Raw genomic sequence first — 20,952 nt, forward strand, 5'->3', positions numbered from 1 at the left:
ACACTCAAGGGAAACTAAGTTTTCCTTTTCTTTTGTCCGCCATTTTTCTCCACACCATGTTTCTTCTTATTTTTGGCGGAGGGCACCATGCGCAAATAACAGCAAATAACAAAAAAAACCAACTATTTTCTTCACTTAAAAATAACATTTTCAAGTCAAAACCTTTCTTTCACACTCAAGGGAAACTGTAAGTTTTCCTTTTCTTTTGTCCGCCATTTTTCTCCACACCATGTTTCTTCTTATTTTTGGCGGAGGGCACCATGCGCAAATAACAGTCGCTCCGGCGGTCTTAAATTGACGCGGCAGCTCCACCTGTCGTCGTGGAGTGTGACTACGCTGGGTGGAATGTTACTGGCAGAAGTTTCAACTTGAAGAAAAACATTTTTATACTAAAAATAAGTGATTTTTTATTTTATTTAAATTAAATCTGTTTTTTTTCCACTTGCAAATCGTTGGGTGTGAGTAAAAACATTTTTGTTTGTGCAGTTTTGCCAGTAAATACACTCTAATATTCACTATAAAATTGTTTTTTGATTAATAAAAAGAAAAAAAATCATATCTTCACGGGTTTATTTATATAAATTTAATAAACGCAGTCAAATTTTAAGTTGTTTTTTTAAATGATGCTTTTTTTAAATTATTTAAATTTCTAGTATTTTATTGCTAGTATATTCCAAAAAAAGTTTCCACTATTGCAACATTAACATGGGTGCAGTTTTTCAACACAATGAGTCACATGTGCCTTTTTTCTCTTTCAACTCTGCGTTACATTCCTCTTGTTAGCATCACAGCTTATTACAAAAAAAACCTCGTTGGCTCAAAATGTTTTCGGAAGCGTCGCAGATTTATTGTTGCTCAACATTTTTTTTAAAACCAACTCTTGGGAGTTTCCAGTTCTTTGCATTCCAAACAGCACCTCTGGTGGTCGCAGGCCAGTACTGCGCCACATTTCACCTCAAACATGAACAATGGATGACTGTGCACTTTTTCCTTGGACAAAATAGCAAATTTGTCATCTTTGAAAGTTTGTTTTCCATTCTGAAGAAGTTTACTTGAAATAAAGATGAAAAAAATACAAAAACACTTAAGTCTTTTTATGTTTAATTATAATTTTCCCCTCGTTCAGCAGGAATTTTAAAATGCAGCCCAAAGGATTTTTTTTCTTTTCGGGGGGGTCAAACTGTCCAGCTCAACTGGGGCCAAATATTGTTTAGATCAATAATCCAATTAAAAGAGCAGATGCACTACTAAAAAGTAAATACATGATTGCGTCATCACTCGTACAGTAGATAGCAGACAAATCTTTGCTGTAGTTCCTCCAAAAAAAACCATTTCCAGGTGAAAGGTCGCGACCCCTGCTGCATAACACTGAATGATGAAGGACATTGTCTCTCGTCGGCCAACAAAAAGTCCGGGAAGGGGCGGGGTCATAGGTTCATCCGCAGATGATCGGGCCTTTTGGCCAGCAGGGGGTAGGCCTGATGCTTCATGTGCGCCAGAGGCTGGCGGATGGGGAGGGGGGCGGAGGCCTCGCAGTTGGACGTCACGTCCATGTGCTCGGAAAGTTCCATGGCCTGTTCTTGGGGGGCCTGCGGGAGGCTGGGCCCTCCGCCCGCCAGAAGGACGCTGCGGGGCCAACAGTCGCCGCCGGAGAACTTCACCGGGCTGGAAAAAGATCAGACCGTTTCAGTGGAGACGACCTTGGGAATATTATGTCGCTCAATTGTTTTGATGACAATTTCAATGGGAAAAAAGTGTTTGTGTTTAAAGATTTAGTTTGTTCAAATGAAGATCCTGTCTGGGAATCAGCCAATGAGGAGTCAAGTTGGACATTTATTATACAAACATTACAAATGTTTACAAACTATAGAAAAGATTATAATCTACTTTAGAGTCAAATACATGTTACTATGGTAACCATCATGGGCTTCAGTCAAATGACTAAAAGTAGGTCTCCTTTCCTCAATTTTTGTCAACTGAATTTTTTTTCACACTGAATTTCTTTACACAAATATTTTTTACACTGACTTTTTTTTTTACACTGAATCTTTTTTACACAATTTTTTTTGCACTAAAATCTTTATAGTGAATTCTTTTACAGCATAATTTTTTACAATTAAATGATTTTACACTGGCGTTTTTATACTGAATCTTACTTACACCAAAATCTTTTCACACAATTTTTTTATGCACTGAATTTTTGTTAGACTGACATTTTTTCCACACTGAATTGTTTTACACCAATATTTTCTTACACTTAAATTATTTTACACTGAATATTTTTTCACACTGAATTTCTTTACACAAATATTTTTTACACTGACTTTTTTTTTTACACAATTTTTTTGCACTAAAATCTTTTTATAGTGAATTCTTTTACAGCATAATTTTTTACATTTAAATTATTTTACACTGACTTTTTTATACTGAATCTTACTTACACCAAAATCTTTTTACACCATTTTTTTTGCACTGAATTTTTGTTGGACTGACATTTTTTCCACACTGAATTGTTTTACACCAATATTTTCTTACACTTAAATTATTTTACACTGAATATTTTTTCACACTGAATTTCTTTACACAAATATTTTTTACACTGACTTTTTTTTTTTACACAATTTTTTTGCACTAAAATCTTTTTATAGTGAATTCTTTTACAGCATAATTTTTTACAATTAAATGATTTTACACTGGCGTTTTTATACTGAATCTTACTTACACCAAAATCTTTTTACACAATTTTTTTTTGCACTGAATTTTTGTTTGACATTTTTTCCACACTGAATTGTTTTACACCAATATTTTCTTACACTTAAATTATTTTACACTGAATATTTTTTCACACTGAATTTCTTTACACAAATATTTTTTACACTGACTTTTTTTTTTTACACAATTTTTTTGCACTAAAATCTTTTTATAGTGAATTCTTTTACAGCATATTTCTTACACTTAAATTATTTTACACTGAATATTTTTACTCTATTTTTTTTACACCAAATTTTTTTGCCCTGAAATCTTTTTGCAGTTGTTTTTTGCACACTGAATTTTCTCACACTAATATTTTTTTTATACATTATTTCACACTGAATCTTTTTTACACCAAATTCTTTACACAATTTTTTTTGCACTGAAATCCTTTTACAGTGTTTTTTTTCACACTGAATTTTCTTACACCAACATTTTTTTACACAATTATTTTGCACTGAATCTTTTTTACACCAAAATCTTTATGGACAAATTTTTTTTTTACACTGAATTTTTTTTACACTGTTATCTTTTTACAGGGAATTTTTTTGCACTGAATTTTTGTTAGACTGACATTTTTTCCACACTGAATTGTTTTACACCAATATTTGCTTACACTTAAATTATTTTACACTGAATATTTTTACTCTATTTTTTTTTACACCAAATTTTTTTGCCCTGAAATCTTTTTGCAGTTGTTTTTTGCACACTGAATTTTCTTACACTAATATTTTTTTTATACATTATTTCACACTGAATCTTTTTTACACCAAATTCTTTACACAATTTTTTTTGCACTGAAATCCTTTTACAGTGTTTTTTTTCACACTGAATTTTCTTACACCAACATTTTTTACACAATTATTTTGCACTGAATCTTTTTTACACCAAAATCTTTATGGACAAATTTTTTTTTACACTGAATTTTTTTTACACTGAAATCTTTTTACAGGGAATTTTTTTGCACTGAATTTTTGTTAGACTGACATTTTTTCCACACTGAATTGTTTTACACCAATATTTTCTTACACTTAAATTATTTTACACTGAATATTTTTACTCCAATTTTTTTTTACACCAAATTTTTTTGCACTGAAATCTTTTTGCAGTTGTTTTTTGCACACTGAATTTTCTTACACCAATATTTTTTTTATACATTATTTCACACTGAATCCTTTTTACACCAAATTCTTTACACAATTTTTTTTGCACTGAAATCTTTTTGCAGTTGTTTTTTGCACACTGAATTTTCTTACACCAATATTTTTTTTATACATTATTTCACACTGAATCCTTTTTACACCAAATTCTTTACACAATTTTTTTTGCACTGAAATCCTTTTACAGTGTTTTTTTACACACTGAATTTTCTTACACCAACATTTTTTACACAATTATTTTGCACTGAATCTTTTTTACACCAAAATCTTTATGGACACATTTTTTTTTACACTGAATTTTTTTTACACTGAAATCTTTTTACAGGGAATTTTTTTGGACTGAATTTTTGTTAGACTGACATTTTTCCACACTGAATTGTTTTACACCAATATTTTCTTACACTTAAATTATTTTACACTGAATATTTTTAGTCTATTTTTTTTACACCAAATTTTTTTGCCCTGAAATCTTTTTGCAGTTGTTTTTTGCACACTGAATTTTCTTACACTAATATTTTTTTTATACATTATTTCACACTGAATCTTTTTTACACCAAAATCTTTACACAATTTTTTTTGCACTGAATTTTCTTACACCAACATTTTTTACACAATTATTTTGCACTGAATCTTTTTTACACCAAAATCTTTATGGACCAATTTTTTTTTTACACTGAATTTTTTTTTTACACATTTGTTTTGCACTGAAATCTTTTTACAGGGAATTGTTTTGCACTGAATTTTTGTTAGACTGACATTTTTTCCACACTGAATTGTTTTACACCAATATTTTCTTACACTTAAATTATTTTACACTGAATATTTTTACTCTAATTTTTTTTACAACAAATTTTTTTGCACACTTAATTTTCTTACACCATTATTTGTTTTATACATTATTTCACACTGAATCTTTTTTACACCAACATCTTTACAAATTTTTTTTTGCACTGAAATCCTTTTACAGTGTTTTTTTTCACACTGAATTTTCTTACACCAACATTTTTTTACACAATTATTTTACACTGAATATTTTTTACACCAAAATCTTTATCGACACATTTTTTTTTTGCACTGAATTTATTTTTCTTTGAACCTTTTACTCACTGTACTAAAACTACATTCTCATGTAACCAAATTGTCAAAACAAAATTCACATTCCAAAATTCAAACACTAAATATTCAGCTACATAAATTCAGTGTCCAGAAAAAGCTTTCATGGTAAAGACACAACACAAATAACTTTGTAAGAAGCAACAAAAGAAGAATAATGTCTGCTTCAGGGGAGACAAACATCTGAGATAAGTTTGCCAAGTATAAAAATGAGCTGAAATGTTGGCATGAAAGAAAGTGCTGTTCTGAAAGTGTCCACTGGGTGTCGCAATAGCAATTCTTTGTATCCCCAGTGGGAGCGTGTATGGCCTCAGAGGGGGCGGAGCTCTGTGCCGTGTTGGGACACAATACATACTTACTGTATGTACAGTGTACTTACTATACATACTGTATGTACAGTCTACTATACATACTGTATGTACAGTGTACTATGCATACTGTATGTACAGTGTACTATAAATACTGTATGTACAGTGTACTATACATACTGTATGTACATTCTACTATACATACTGTATGTATAGTGTACTATGCATACTGTATTTACAGTGTATTATGCATACTTACTGTATGTACAGTATACTATGCATACTGTATGTACAGTGTAGTATACATAGTTACTGTATGTACAGTGTACTATAAATACTGTATGTACAGTGTACTATACATACTGTATGTACATTCTACTATACATACTGTATGTATAGTGTACTATGCATACTGTATTTACAGTGTATTATGCATACTTACTGTATGTACAGTATACTATGCATACTGTATGTACAGTGTAGTATACATAGTTACTGTATGTACAGTGTAGTATACAGCATAGCCATGTCAAAGATGACATTTCTACACAAATCAATGATTTTGATCATGTCAACATTTCCTGTTCTACTTGTGAGTGGGGACACATTTGGTGGTTGCACATAAATGTGCTGAAAGTTGATGTAATGAGTCCAAAGTGACAAGTTTATTTGCAGATGAGGATCATCAGTGGAGGCAAATTATATTAATAACATTCTGTCATTTCATTTTAATATTATTATTCTTTTCATGGAAATGAACATGAATGGGAACATTTGACCTCAATTGGCCTTAACATGATCACATTTGTTCAGGAAGTAGAACTTGAATACTACTAAGTCTATCAAAACATTATTACTAATAAATACTAATAGTGCTATTACCTGCTAATTAATACTAATAATAGTGCTATTACCTGCTAATTAATACTAATAATAGTGCTATTACCTGCTAATTAATACTAGAAATAGTGCTATTACCTGCTAATTAATACTAATATTGCAATTACCTGCTAATTAATACTAATAATAGTGCTATTATCTGCTAATAAATACTAAAAGTGTTATTACCTGCTAATAAATACTAGTAATAGTGCTATTACCTGATAATAAATACTAATAATATTGCAATTACCTGCTAATAAACACTAATAATAGTGCTATTATCTGCTAAGAAATACTAATAGTGCTATTACCTGCTAAGAAATACTAGTAATAGTAATAGTAACCTGATAATAAACACTAATAATATTGCAATTAACTGCTAATAAATACTAATAATATTCCAATTACAGAAAATCTGCAAAGACTCCTCCCACCCCCACCAAGGACTGTTTTCACTGCTGGACTCTAGAAAGAGGTTCCGCAGCCTCCGAAGCAGAACCTCCAGGTTCTGTAACAGCTTCTTCCCTCAGGCCGTAAGACTCTTGAACGCATCATAATTAAATTATCCCCTCAACTCCCCCCAAAAATGGATTAACTCGCTGGAATAAAAAAGACAATATAACATACATCCATAAACGTGGACGCATGTGAAAAAGTGCAATATATTTATCTGTACAGTAATCTATTTATTTATATATATTTATTTATTTTATATTTATATATATTTATTTATTTATATATGCACCTTATTGCTTTTTTATCCTGCACTAACATGAGCTTATAAAACGAAATTTTGTTCTTATCTGTACTGTAAAGTTCAATTTGAATGACATTAAAAAGGAAGTCTACCGTATTTTCCGCACCATAAGCCGCCCTGGGTTATAAGCCGCGCCTTCAATGAACGGCATATTTCAAAACTTTGTCCACCTATAAGACGCCCCGTGTTATAAGCCGCATCTAACTGCGCTAAAGGGAATGTCAAAAAAACAGTCAGATAGGTCAGTCAAACTTTAATAATATATTAAAAACCAGCGTGATGTGGGCGCGCATGGAGTCGTATATCAACATGGACGGAGCTGCGTGAAAAAAGCCACCCGGCCTCTTCGCGTAAACTTACCTTAACCACTCGCTCATCTTTTCTTCATCCATCCATCCCTTCGAGTTAGCTTTTATGATGACGCCGGCTGGAAAGGTCTCTTTTGGCAAGGTCTTCCTTTTGAATATCACCATAGGTGGAAGTTTCTGGCCATTAGCTAGAACCACAGTGAAGGATGACTTCTCATTCCCTGTGGTGCGAATATTCACCGTAGGTGCTCCCGTTGTATCCACAGTGCGGTTCACAGGAATATCAAAAGTCAGTGGAACCTCGTCCATGTTGATAATGTTCTCTGGCCGGATCTTTTTTTCAGCTATCTTGTTTTTACAATATGCACGGAAAGTAGCCAGCTTTTCTTGAAAGTCTTTAGGCAGTTGCTGTGAAATAGTAGTCCGTGTGCGGATGGAGAGATTGCGTCTTTTCATGAACCGAAAACCTGTCGCTTAGTAGGAGCCATTTTGTGGTCTTTACAGATGTAAACACACAAAGGAAATGAAACGTAATATCCGCGCGCTTCTTCTTCTTCTACGGGGGCGGGTGGTTGCTTACAGTAGAAGAAGAAGCGCTTCCTCTTCTATGGGGAAAAAAGATGGCGGCTGTTTACCGTAGTTGCGAGACCTAAACTTTATGAAAATGAATCTTAATATTAATCCATATATAAAGCGCACCGGGTTATAAGCCGCACTGTCAGCTTTTGAGTAAATTTGTGGTTTTTAGGTGCGGCTAATAGTGCGGAAAATACGGTAAGTCTAATTAATACTAATAATAGTGCTATTACATGCTAATAAATACTAGTAATAGTGCTATTGCCTGCGAGTACATAGTGCACAAGTAAATGATGATGTCATCATATACCTGAGAGGTGTTCTTGGGCTGCCGATGAATCTTCGAGGTGAACGGATTTTTGGCTCGAATGAAAACTTTTCTTTGATATTTTCCAGGACCGAAGGTGCAACGTAAGTGAAGCCCTGCAGGAGCACAAGCATTGTTAGTGTGTGTGTGTGTGTGTGTGTGTGTGAGTGTGAGTGTGGTCAGCAGGAAGTTACCAAAAAGGCTTGATTGGCGCTCTCACTGAGCGTGGAGTCATCAGGACTGTCGACTGGCGTCTGACTTGTGAACTTGGAGTCAAACTGACTCACGTCTTCAGCAGATTGCTGCAACGTTGATGACAACACAAACAGGAAGTCAGCTGACATAAGCCGTCAACTACTCTACAATCATAACAAGCCACACCCACATTGTTATAGAGGACACGCCCACAATTCTACAAGTAAACAAAGATAGTGATGAAGTGCTGCTTGCATTACAGCTGCTAAAATAACAGGTGCTAAACTAACAGGTGCTAACATAATAGGTGTTAAACTAACAAGTACTAACATAATGGGTGCTAAACTAACAGGTGCTAACATAATAGGTGCTAAACTAACAGGTACTAACATAATAGGTGCTAAACTAACAGGTGCTAAGCAAACAAGCGATAAACTAACAGGTGCTAAGATAAATACTAATCTAACAGGCGCTAAAATAACCAGTGTTAAAGTAACAGGCACGAAAGTAAAAGGTGCTAAAATAACCGCTAAACTAACAGGTGCTTGGATAAGTACTAAACTAATAGGTGCTAAACTAACAGTTGCTAAGATAACAAGTGCTAATCTAACATGCGCTTAACTAACAAGTGCTAAGCAGACAAGCGCTAAGATAAATACTAAACTAACAGGTGCTAAGATAAATACTAAACTAACAGGTGCTTAGATAAGTACTAAACAGGTGCTAAGATAAATACTAAACTAACAGGTGCTAAGATAAGTACTAAACTAACAGGTGCTAAGATAAATACTAAACTAACAGGTGCTTGGATAAGCACTAAACTAACAGGTGCTAAGATAAATACTAAACTAACAGGTGCTTAGATAAGTACTAAACTAACAGGTGCTAAGATAAATACTAAACTAACAGGTGCTAAGATAAGTACTAAACTAACAGGTGCTAAGATAAGTACTAAACTAACAGGTGCTAAGATAAGTACTAAGCTAACAGGTGCTTAGATAAGTACTAAACTAACAGGTGCTAAGATAAATACTAAACTAACAGGTGCTAAGATAAATACTAAACTAACAGGTGCTTAGATAAGTACTAAACTAACAGGTGCTAAGATAAATACTAAACTAACAGGTGCTAAGATAAATACTAAACTAACAGGTGCTTAGATAAGTACTAAACTAACAGGTGCTTAGATAAATACTAAACTAACAGGTGCTTAGATAAGTACTAAACTAACAGGTGCTAAGATAAATACTAAACTAACAGGTGCTAAGATAAATACTAAACTAACAGGTGCTTAGATAAGTACTAAACTAACAGGTGCTAAGATAAATACTAAACTAACAGGTGCTTGGATAAGTACTAAACTAACAGGTGCTAAGATAAATACTAAACTAACAGGTGCTAAGATAAATATTAAACTAACAGGTGCTAAGATAACAAGTACTATGCTAACATGTGCTGAGATAACAACTGCTAGGCTAACATGTGCTGAGATAACAACTGCTAGGCTAACATGTGCTAAGATAACAAGTGCTAAAATAACTATTGCTAAAATAACAGGTGCTAAACTAACAGGTGGTAAAATAAGCGCTAAACTAACAGGTGCTGAGCTAACAGGCGCTAAAGTAACAGGCGCTAAAGTCACAGGTGCTAAAGTCACAGTCGCTAAAGTCACAGGCGCTTAAGTAACAGGCACTAAAGTAACAGGTGCTAAAGTAACAGGTGCTAAAGTCACAGGTGCTAAAGTAACAGGCGCTAAAGTCACAGGTGCTAAAGTCATAGGTGCTAAAGTCACAGACGCTAAAGTCCCAGGTGTTAAAGTAACAGGCGCTAAAGTCACAGTTGCTAAAGTCACAGGCGCCAAAGTCCCAGGTGCTAAAGTCCCAGGTGCTAAAGTCACAGGCGCTAAAGTCACAGGTGCTAAAGTCACAGATGCTAAAGTAATAGGCGCTAAAGTCCCAGGTGCTAAAGTCACGGGTTCTAAAGTCCCAGGTGCTAAAGTAACAGGCACTAAAGTAACAGGTGCTAAAGTATCAGGTGCTAAAGTCACAGGCACTAAAGTCCCAGATGCTAAAGTCACAGGTGCTAAAGTCCCAGGTGCTAAAGTCACAGGCGCTAAAGTAACAGGTGCTAAAGTAACAGGCGCTTAAGTCACAGGCGCTAAAGTAACAGGTGCTAAAGTAACAGGTGCTAAAGTCACAGGTGCTAAAGTCCCAGGTGCTAAAGTCACAAGTGCTAAAGTCACAAGTGCTAAAGTCCCAGGCGCTAAAGTCACAGGTGCTAAAGTCACAAGTGCTAAAGTCACAGGCGCTAAAGTCACAGGTGCTAAAGTCACAAGTGCTAAAGTCACAGGTGCTAAAGTCACAGGTGCTCAGAATGGAAGTTAAAAGGTTTGGAATTGTGTAGAAAAGAGTTGTTGAGTTTCTCACCAGAAAAGGTTTAAAGGGAGGTTCTACTTTACGAGCCAGCAAATCCTCCCAGTTGATGTGTCGGAAGAAAGGATGTGCCTGGAGGAACAACATCAAGGTTAGCACTTTTTCTTTTATATATCCATCCATGGACTATAAGTCGCAGTTTTTTTCATAGTTTGGCCGGGCTCCAGTGCCAGTTATACATGTTTTTTTCCTTCTTTATTATGCATTTTCGGCAGGTGCGACTTATACTCCGGTGCGACTTATACTCCGAAAAATACGGTAAATTGCGATTCTGATTCTAAAATTGATTCAAAATTTTCAAAAAATAAAATTATAATCTTTTTTTTTTTTTTTATCAGTTTTTAAAAATATCTTTTTAGGCCATTTCCATGTGACCAGAAGGAGCTTTTCTGACCTGTCTTGAAAATGTTTCATTGTAATTATTATACCAGAAAATACATTGCAAGGTTTGAATCGATTCTAAATCCAGCAACGTGTTGAATCAAGAATCGATTCTGAATGGAATCATCAGCCCAGGAAGTGGAATCAGATCACATTTTTGGTGTTGTGTCCTAACGAAGAGTGTGTTGTCCACCTGGATGTGAAGCAGCTGCTCACCTGCACCTCTGTGGCATCTCCAGCACCTGCTCCTAAACGTGAGGAGGCGTTCCTCTTCAGCAACTGCACACACGTTGGGAAACAGCCATCAGGTCACCGAGAAGATGGAGGAGGAGGAAGAGGAAAAGGAGAAAGAGGAGGAAGAGAAAGAGGAGGAGAAGAAGGAAAATAAGAAGGGAGAAGAAGAAGGAGAAGGAGAAGAAAAAGAAAAAAGAGAAGAAGAAAAAAAAGTAGAAGGAGGAACAAAAGAAGAAGAATGGGTAGAAAAAGAAGGGAAATGAGAAGAAGAAGAAGAGGGAGAAGGAGGAAATAAGAAGAGAAAGAAGGAGTAGAAGAAGGAGAAAGAGGAGAAGTAGAAGAAGGAGGAAAAGAAGGAATAAAAGAAGAAATAGGAGAAAGAGAAGGGAAAGAAGAAGGTGAAGAACAAGATAAAGAAGGAGAAACAGGAAGAGGAGGAGAAAAAGAAGTAGAAAGAGGAGGAGGAAGAAAAAAAGGAGAAGGAGGAATAGAAGAAAGAGAAGAAGAAAAATAAAAAGGAGGAGTAAAAGAAGGAGGAGAAGAAGGGGAAGATGAAGAATAACAAAAATATAAAGAAGGAGAAAAAGAAGGAGGTGACGAAGGAGGAGAAGAAGAAGAAGGGGAAGAAGCAGGAGGAAGGGAAGGATGAGGAAAAAGAGGAGCAGAAGAAGGAGCAGGAGGAAAATATGGAGTAGAAGAAGAAGACAACGTACACGTTTCAGGAGGTCCCGAGCTTCTTGTGTGAGATATGGTGGCAGACTGAGTTTGCACTTCAAGATCTTGTCTATGGTCTTCTTCCTGTTCTCACCTGTGAAGGGAGGCTGCACACACAAGTTGCAGTCAAGCAGTGCAGGTGTGCTACATGGAGGTGCTAAAGGAGGGAGTCAAGCAGTGCAGGTGTGTAGGGGAAGGTTGGAGGTGCTAAAGGAGGGAGTCAAGCAGTGCAGGTGTGTAGGGGAAGGTTGGAGGTGCTAAAGGAGGGAGTCAAGCAGTGCAGGTGTGCTACATGGAGGTGCTAAAGGAGGGAGTCAAGCAGTGCAGGTGTGCTACATAGAGGTGCTAAAGGAGGGAGTCAAGCAGTGCAGGTGTGCTACCTGAGGGTGCTAAAGGAGGGAGTCAAGCAGTGCAGGTGTGCTACATAGAGGTGCTAAAGGAGGGAGTCAAGCAGTGCAGGTGTGCTACCTGAGGGTGCTAAAGGAGGGAGTCAAGCAGTGCAGGTGTGCTACATGGAGGTGCTAAAGGAGGGAGTCAAGCAGTGCAGGTGTGCTAGGGGAAGGTTGGAGGTGCTAAAGGAGGGAGTCATGTAGTGCAGGTGTGCTACATGAAGGTTGGAGGTGCTAAAGGAGGGAGTCAAGTAGTGCAGGTGTGCTACATGAAGGTTGGAGGTGCTAAAGGAGGGAGTCAAGTAGTGCAGGTGTGCTACATGAAGGTTGGAGGTGCTAAAGGAGGGAGTCAAGTAGTGCAGGTGTGCTACATGAAGGTTGGAGGTGCTAAAGGAGGGAGTCAAGTAGTGCAGGTGTGCTACATGAAGGTTGGAGGTGCTAAAGGAGGGAGTCAAGCAGTGCAGGTGTGCTACATGAAGGTTGGAGGTGCTAAAGGAGGGAGTCAAGTAGTGCAGGTGTGCTACATGAAGGTTGGAGGTGCTAAAGGAGGGAGTCAAGTAGTGCAGGTGTGCTACATGAAGGTTGGAGGTGCTAAAGGAGGGAGTCAAGTAGTGCAGGTGTGCTACATGAAGGTTGGAGGTGCTAAAGGAGAGTCACTGACCGCCCCAGTCAGCATGTCGTACATCAGCGCTCCCAGACTCCACCAGTCCACCGCTCGGTTGTGTCCGCTCCGCATCAGGATCTCTGGCGCCCTGCAGGCCAGCGAGAGGGCGTGTCAGGATGGTGCGTTCAGGGACAGCGTGAGAGTGCGTGGATGAGACTCACATGTATTCTATGGTACCACAGAAGGTGTGCGTGACTGTGCCGTCGTGGATGGACTCTTTACACAGCCCGAAGTCTGTCAACTTGACATGACCTGCAGGGAAAGCACATCTACTCAATACAATTTTATAGTTCATACAGAACTGTGATTCAATTGAATCAAATCAACTACTTCACTGCGTTGTGAGGATTCTACCTAGCAACAGGAGGTAGAAGAAGGCATTTAATTAAGGGGACCTAAGATTAATTTGATATTTTCTGACTTATAAATGTTGTTACAGTTACAGCAACAAATCATAACATTTATCCATTTTTTTGTGAGCTTGGTACTAATAACTGCAATAGGAGACTTATTAGTACTAATAACTGCAATAGGAGACTTACTGGTACTAATAACTGCAATAGGAGACTTACTGGTACTAATAACTGCAATAGGAGACTTATTGGTACCGTATTTTCCGCACTATTAGCCGCACCTAAAAACCACAAATTTACTCAAAAGCTGACAGTGCGGCTTTTAACCCGGTGCGCTTTATATATGGATTAATATTAAGATTCATTTTCATAAAGTTTCGGTCTCGCACCTACGGTAAACAGCCGCCATCTTTTTTCCCCGTAGAAGAGGAAGTGCTTCTTCTTCTACGCAAGCAACCGCCAAGGTAAGCACCCGCCCCCATAGAACAGGAAGCGCTTCTTCTTCTACTGTAAGCAACCACCCGCCCGCGTAGAAGAAGAAAAAGCGCGCGGATATTACCGTACGTTTCATTTCCTTTGTGTGTTTACATCTGTAAAGACCACAAAATGGCTCCTACTAAGCGACAGGGATTGGGTTCATGAAAAGACGCAATCTCTCCATCCGCACACGGATTACTATTTCACAGCAACTGCCTAAAGACTTTCAAGAAAAGCTGGCTACTTTCCGTGCATATTGTAAAAACAAGATAGCTGAAAAAAAGATCCGGCCAGAGAACATTATCAACACTGACTTTTGATATTCCTGTGAACCGCACTGTGGATACAACGGGAGCACGTACGGTGAATATTCGCACCACAGGGAATGAGAAGTCATCCTTCACTGTGGTTCTAGCTTGCCATGCTAATGGCCAGAAACTTCCACCCATGGTGATATTCAAAAGGAAGACCTTGCCAAAAGAGACCTTTCCAGCCGGCGTCATCATAAAAGCTAACTCGAAGGGATGGATGAAGAAAAGATGAGCGAGTGGTTAAGGTAAGTTTAAGTTTACGCGAAGAGGCCGGGTGGCTTTTTTCACGCAGCTCCGTCCATGTTGATATACGATTCCATGCGCGCCCACATCACGCTGGTTTTTAATATATTATTAAAGTTTGACTGACCTATCTGACTGTTTTTTTGACATTCCTTTAGCGCAGTTAGATGCGGCTGACAACACGGGGCGGCTTATAGGTGGACAAAGTTTTGAAATATGCCGTTCATTGAAGGCGCGGCTTATAACCCAGGGCGCCTTATGGTGCGGAAAATACGGTACTAATAACTGCAATAGGAGACTTACTGGTACTAATAACTGCAATAGGAGACTTATTGGTACTAATAACTGCAATAGGAGACTTATTGGTACTAATAACTGCAATAGGAGACTTACTGGAACTAATAACTGCAATAGGAGACTTACTGGAACTAATAACTGCAATAGGAGACTTACTGGTACTAATAACTGCAATAGGAGACTTATTAGTACTAATAACTGCAATAGGAGACTTACTGGTACTAATAACTGCAATAGGGGACTTATTGGTACTAATAACTGCAATAGGATACTTATTAGTACTAATAACTGCAATAGGAGACTTATTAGTACTAATAACTGCAATAGGAGACTTATTGGTACTAATAACTGCAATAGGAGACTCACTGGTACTAATAACTGCAATAGGAGACTTATTAGTACTAATAACTGCAATAGGAGACTTACTGGTACTAATAACTGCAATAGGAGACTTACTGGTACTAATAACTGCAATAGGAGACTTATTGGTACTAATAACTGCAATAGGAGACTTATTGGTACTAATAACTGCAATAGGAGACTTATTGGTACTAATAACTGCAATAGGAGACTTATTGGTACTAATAACTGCAATAGGAGACTTACTGGTACTAATAACTGCAATAGGAGACTTACGGGAACTAATAACTGCAATAGGAGACTTATTAGTACTAATAACTGCAATAGGAGACTTACTGGTACTAATAACTGCAATCGGAGACTTACTGGTACTAATAACTGCAATAGGAGACTTACTGGTACTAATAACTGCAATAGGAGACTTATTGGTACTAATAACTGCAATAGGAGACTTACTGGTACTAATAACTGCAATAGGAGACTTATTGGTACTAATAACTGCAATAGGAGACTTATTGGTACTAATAACTGCAATAGGAGACTTACTACTACTAATAACTGCAATAGGAGACTTACTACTACCGTATTTTCCGCACTATAAGGCGCACCTAAAAACCACAAATTTTCTCAAAAGCTGACAGTGCGCCTTATAACCCGGTGCGCTTTATATATGGATAAATATTAAGATTCATTTTCATAAAGTTTAGGTCTTGCAACTACGGTAAACAGCCGCCATCTTTTTTCCCCGTAGAAGAAGCGCGCGGTGCATGCTGGGATATGTGACGTTTCATTTCCATTTGTGTGTTTATGTAAAGACCCCAAAATGGCTCCTATTAAGTGTGTTGTCTGTCTAATTATAAATAATGCAGACGAGGCGTGTTAACTGAGTTCTCAACGTTTACTCACAGCGTGCTAACTGCCAGCATACAACGCTTCTCAGGGCTACCGCGCATGCTCGTAACTATCGTTGCATGCTGGGTAGTGTAGTTGTTATATTTGCTAGCTCATAACAGCACATTGAGAGACACGCTTACGCGCTTAATTCAATACTCGCCGTCATTCCGGGTGGATTGACAAAAGACCTCCAGCCGCTAGATATTGGTGTCAACAGGGCATTCGAAGCTAGACTGCTAACTGCGTGGGAACAATGGATGACAGAAGGCGAACACACCTTCACTAAGACGAGGAGGCAGCGCCAGACGACGCCAACATCTGCCAGTGGATCGTAAATTTGCCCAACTTTTCACTTCGGACACCGAAGACGAAGGATTTACGAATGAAGAATAACTTCAGAAAGTGAGCGCTATGTTTATTTTGTGTGTTGTGACATTAACGTTCGAGCAACATTATGTTGCTATTGCTCTGCACTATTTTGAATTTTACTATGTTTGTGATTGCACATTTGCGTACATTTTGGGAGTGAACAGTTGTTAGAACGCTGGTTTTTAATATATTATTAAAGTTTGACTGACCTATCTGACTGTTTTTTTGACATTCCCTTTAGCGCAGCGTATGCGCGGCTTATAGTCCGGGGCGGCTTATTGGTGGACAAAGTTATGAAATATGCCATTCATTGAAGGTGCGGCTAATAATCCGGTGCGCCTTATAGTGCGGAAAATACGGTACTAATAACTGCAATAGGAGACTTATTAGTACTAATAACTGCAATAGGAGACTTACTGGTACTAATAACTGCAATAGGAGACTTATTGGTACTGATAACTGCAATAGGAGACTTATTGGTACTAATAACTGCAATAGGAGACTTACTGGAACTAATAACTGCAATAGGATACTTATTAGTACTAATAACTGCAATAGGAGACTTACTGGTACTAATAACTGCAATAGGAGACTTATTGGTACTCATAACTGCAATAGAGGAGATTATTGGTACTGATAACTGCTATAAACAACATTATTGGTACTAATAACGGCATTAGAGGAGGTTCTTGGTTCTAATTAGATTAGATAGTACTTTATTGATCCCCGAGGGGAAATTAGATAACTGCAATAGAGAAGATTCTTTGTACTAATAATGGCAATGGAGGAGAGCTCTTTAGTTGTTCTGCTGTGTGACCTGGCCAGGTGTTACCAATCATGGAAACAAACCTTGGCTGCTCAGCATGATGTTCTCAGGCTTGAGGTCTCTGTAGATGATGCCCTTCTGGTGCAGGTGGCCCAGAGCCATGGAGATCTCTGCCAGATAGAAACTACAGGGAGCAACAAGACAAAAGCTTTGTTAACATTGTTCACACTAAAAGCTTCCCAGACATGAGTTGTTGAACTCACCAGGCCGTGTCTTCCATGAAAATGCCCTCCCTCTCCAACTGCATGAAGAGTTCTCCTCCTGCACACAAGACCACATCAAGAATAGAAGCTGCTTGGACAGATACCGTATTTTCCGCACTATAAGGCGCACCTAAAAACCACAATTTTTCTCAAAAGATGACAGTGCGCCTTATAACCCGGTGCGCTTTATTACGATTAATTTTCATAAAGTTTCGATCTCGCAACTTCGGTAAACAGCCGCCATCTTTTTTCCCGGTAGAACAGGAAGTGCTTCTTCTTCTACGCAAGCAACCGCCAAGGTAAGCACCCGCCCCCATAGAACAGGAAGCGCTACCGCCCGCCCCCGGAAGAAAAAGAAGCGCGCGGATATTTCGTTTCATTTCCTTTGTTTGTCTACATCTGTAAAGACCAGACTACAAAATGGCTCCTACTAAACGACACGCTTATAACGCAGAATTTAAACTTAAGGCAATAAGTCATGCCGAAGAACACGGAAATAGAGCAGCAGCAAGAGAATATAACATAAATGAATCAATGGTGCGTAGGTGGAGGAAGCAAGAAGATGACCTGCGCCAGGTAAAGAAGACAAAACAGAGCTTCCGAGGGAACAAAGCACGATGGCAACAGTTGGAGGACGAACTCGAACAGTGGGTTGTTGAGCAGAGAGCAGCAAGCAGAAGTGTCAGCACCATCACTATTCGAATGAAGGCAACAACGCTAGCAAGCGAACTTCACCTGGATGATTTTAAAGGTGGTGCTTCTTGGTGTTTTCGGTTTATGAAAAGACGCAATCTCTCCATCCGCACACGGACCACTGTTTCACAGCAACTGCCTAACGACTTTAAAGAAAAGCTGGCTACTTTCCGTGCATATTGTAAAAAGAAGATAGCGGAAAAAAAGATCCGGCCAGAGAACATTATCAACATGGACAAGGTTCCACTGACTTTTGATATTCCTGTGAACCGCACTGTTGATACAACGGGAGCACGTACGGTGAATATTCGCACCACTGGGAATGAAAAGTCGTCCTTCACTGTGGTTCTAGCTTGCCATGCTAATGGCCAGAAACTTCCTCCCATGGTCATATTCAAAAGGAAGACCTTGCCAAAAGAGACCTTTCCAGCCGGCGTCATCATAAAAGCTAACTCGAAGGGATGGATGGATGAAGAAAAGATGAGCGAGTGGTTAAGGGAAGTTTACGCGAAGAGGCCGGGTGGCTTTTTTCACGCTGCTCCGTCCATGTTGATATACGACTCTATGCGCGCCCACATCACAGATGGTGTCAAAAAACAAGTGAAGCACACAAATACAACACTCGCCGTCATTCCGGGTGGATTAACCAAAGAACTCCAACCGCTGGATATTGGTGTCAACAGGGCATTCAAATCACGACTGCGAACTGCGTGGGAAAAATGGATGACCGAAGGCGAACACACCTTCACTAAGACGGGCAGACAACGCCGGACGACATACGCCAACATCTGCCAGTGGATTGTAAATGCCTGGGCAGATATTTCTGTCACAACTGTGGTCCGAGCTTTCCGGAAGGCAGGATTCACAGAACTGCTGCACAACAACAGCGACACTGAATCCGATGATTTCGAAGAGACGGAGCCGGCCATTTTGGAAGCCACGCTTGCGCAACTTTTCAATTCGGACACCGAAGACGAAGAATTCGAAGGATTTACCGGTACGAATGAAGAATAACTTCAGAAAGTGAGCGCTATGTTTATTTTGTGTGTTGTGTGTTGTGACATTAACGTTCGAGCAACATTACCGGTATGTTGCTATTGCTCTACACCATTTTGAATTTTACTATGTTTGTGATTGCACATTTGTACATTTTGGGACAGAGTTGTTAGAACGCTGGTTTTCAATATATTATTAAAGTTTGACTGAACTATCTGACTGTTTTTTTGACATTCACTTTAGCGCAGCGTTTTTTTGACATTCACTTTAGCGCAGCGTAGGCGCGGCTTATAGTCCGGGGCGGCTTATTGGTGGACAAAATTATGAAATATGTAATTCATAGAAGGTGCGGCTAATAATCCGGTGCGCCTTATAGTGCGGAAAATACGGTACTATTTGGTGACTTTCACACAATCTAACCTTGTTTCATGTTGAAACAATCTGACCTGTGAAGTGTTTCCGTGTTTTATTGTCTTTGTGGTTTATTATCACTTCTTTTTACGCTTGTACGGGCAGTAAGAATGTTAGGGATGAGGACTGGAACTGGCTTCCTTAAAAGTACTAACATAAAATGTACCAAAAAAGTAGCAAAACCATGGCTCTAAAACCGAAGTACGGACTGTAGCATGGGTGACCTGTACTGTTGCACATTTAGTAGGGGTGTAACGGTACGTGTATTTGTATTGAACCGTTCCGGTACTGAACGAGTTTCCACATGGACATATTAAGTAACGTACCGTATTTTCCGCACTATAAGGCGCACCTAAAAACCACAATTTTTCTCAAAAGCTGACAGTGCGCCTAATAACCCGGTGCGCTTTATTACGATTCATTTTCATAAAGTTTCGGTCTCGCAACTTCGGTAAACAGCCGCCATCTTTTTTCCCGGTAGAACAGGAAGCGCTTCTTCTTCTACGCAAGCAACCGCCAAGGAAAGCACTCGCCCCCATAGAACAGGAAGCGCTTCACCCGCCCCCATAGAACAGGAAGCGCTTCACCCGCCCCCGGAAGAAGAAGAAAAAACGCGCGGATATCACCGTACGTTTCATTTCCTGTTTACATCTGTAAAGACCACAAAATGGCTCCTACAAAACGATCCGGTTCATAAAAAGACGCAATCTCTCCATCCGCACACGGATTACTACCGTATTTCACAGCAACTGAACCGCACTGTGGAACGGGAGCACGTACGGTGAATATTCGCTCCACAGGGAATGAGAAGTCATCCTTCACTGTGGTTCTAGCTTGCCATGCTAACTTCCACCCATCCAAAAGAGACCTTTCCAGCCGGCGTCATCATAAAAGCTAACTCGAAGGGATGGATGGATGAAGAAAAGATGAGCGAGTGGTTAAGGGAAGTTTACGCGAAGAGGCCGGGTGGCTTTTTTCACACAGCTCCGAAGGCGAACACACCTTCACTAAGACGGGCAGATAGCGCCGGTCGACATACGCCAACATCTGCCAGTGGATCGTAAATGCCTGGGCAGATAGTTTCGGTCACAACTGTGGTCCGACCTTTCCGGAAGGCAGGATTCACAGAACTGCTGGACAACAGTGACACTGACTCCGGTGACTTCGACGAGACGGAACCGGCCATTTTGGATCCCGTATTCGCCCAACTTTTCAATTCGGACACCGAAGACGAAGAATTCGAAGGATTTACGAATGAAGAATAACTTCAGAAGGTGAGCGCTATGTTTATTTTGTGTGTTGTGACATTAACGTTCGAGCAACATTATGTTGCTATTGTTCTACACCA

General features: G+C 38.9%; 1 protein-coding gene across 1 annotated transcript in view; it reads right to left on the bottom strand.

Moving 5' to 3' along the window:
• Window positions 1-823: 823 nt before the first annotated feature.
• The window catches only part of rps6kb1b (ribosomal protein S6 kinase b, polypeptide 1b), a 37,834-nt gene continuing 17,705 nt past the window's right edge, over window positions 824-20,952 (bottom strand). Inside the window, exons 6-15 of the mRNA XM_061925902.1 lie at window positions 17,505-17,562; window positions 17,325-17,425; window positions 13,333-13,423; window positions 13,169-13,259; window positions 12,118-12,225; window positions 11,387-11,449; window positions 10,784-10,861; window positions 8,357-8,464; window positions 8,166-8,278; window positions 824-1,665 (exon numbers count right to left, since the gene is read on the bottom strand). Coding sequence (XP_061781886.1) covers window positions 1,428-1,665; window positions 8,166-8,278; window positions 8,357-8,464; window positions 10,784-10,861; window positions 11,387-11,449; window positions 12,118-12,225; window positions 13,169-13,259; window positions 13,333-13,423; window positions 17,325-17,425; window positions 17,505-17,562 — 1,049 coding nt within the window. The 3' untranslated portion in view covers window positions 824-1,427. The remainder of the gene's footprint in view (window positions 1,666-8,165; window positions 8,279-8,356; window positions 8,465-10,783; window positions 10,862-11,386; window positions 11,450-12,117; window positions 12,226-13,168; window positions 13,260-13,332; window positions 13,424-17,324; window positions 17,426-17,504; window positions 17,563-20,952) is intronic.

Source organism: Nerophis lumbriciformis, linkage group LG30, assembly GCF_033978685.3.
Source record: "Nerophis lumbriciformis linkage group LG30, RoL_Nlum_v2.1, whole genome shotgun sequence".
Classification (NCBI taxonomy): Eukaryota; Metazoa; Chordata; class Actinopteri; order Syngnathiformes; family Syngnathidae; genus Nerophis; species Nerophis lumbriciformis.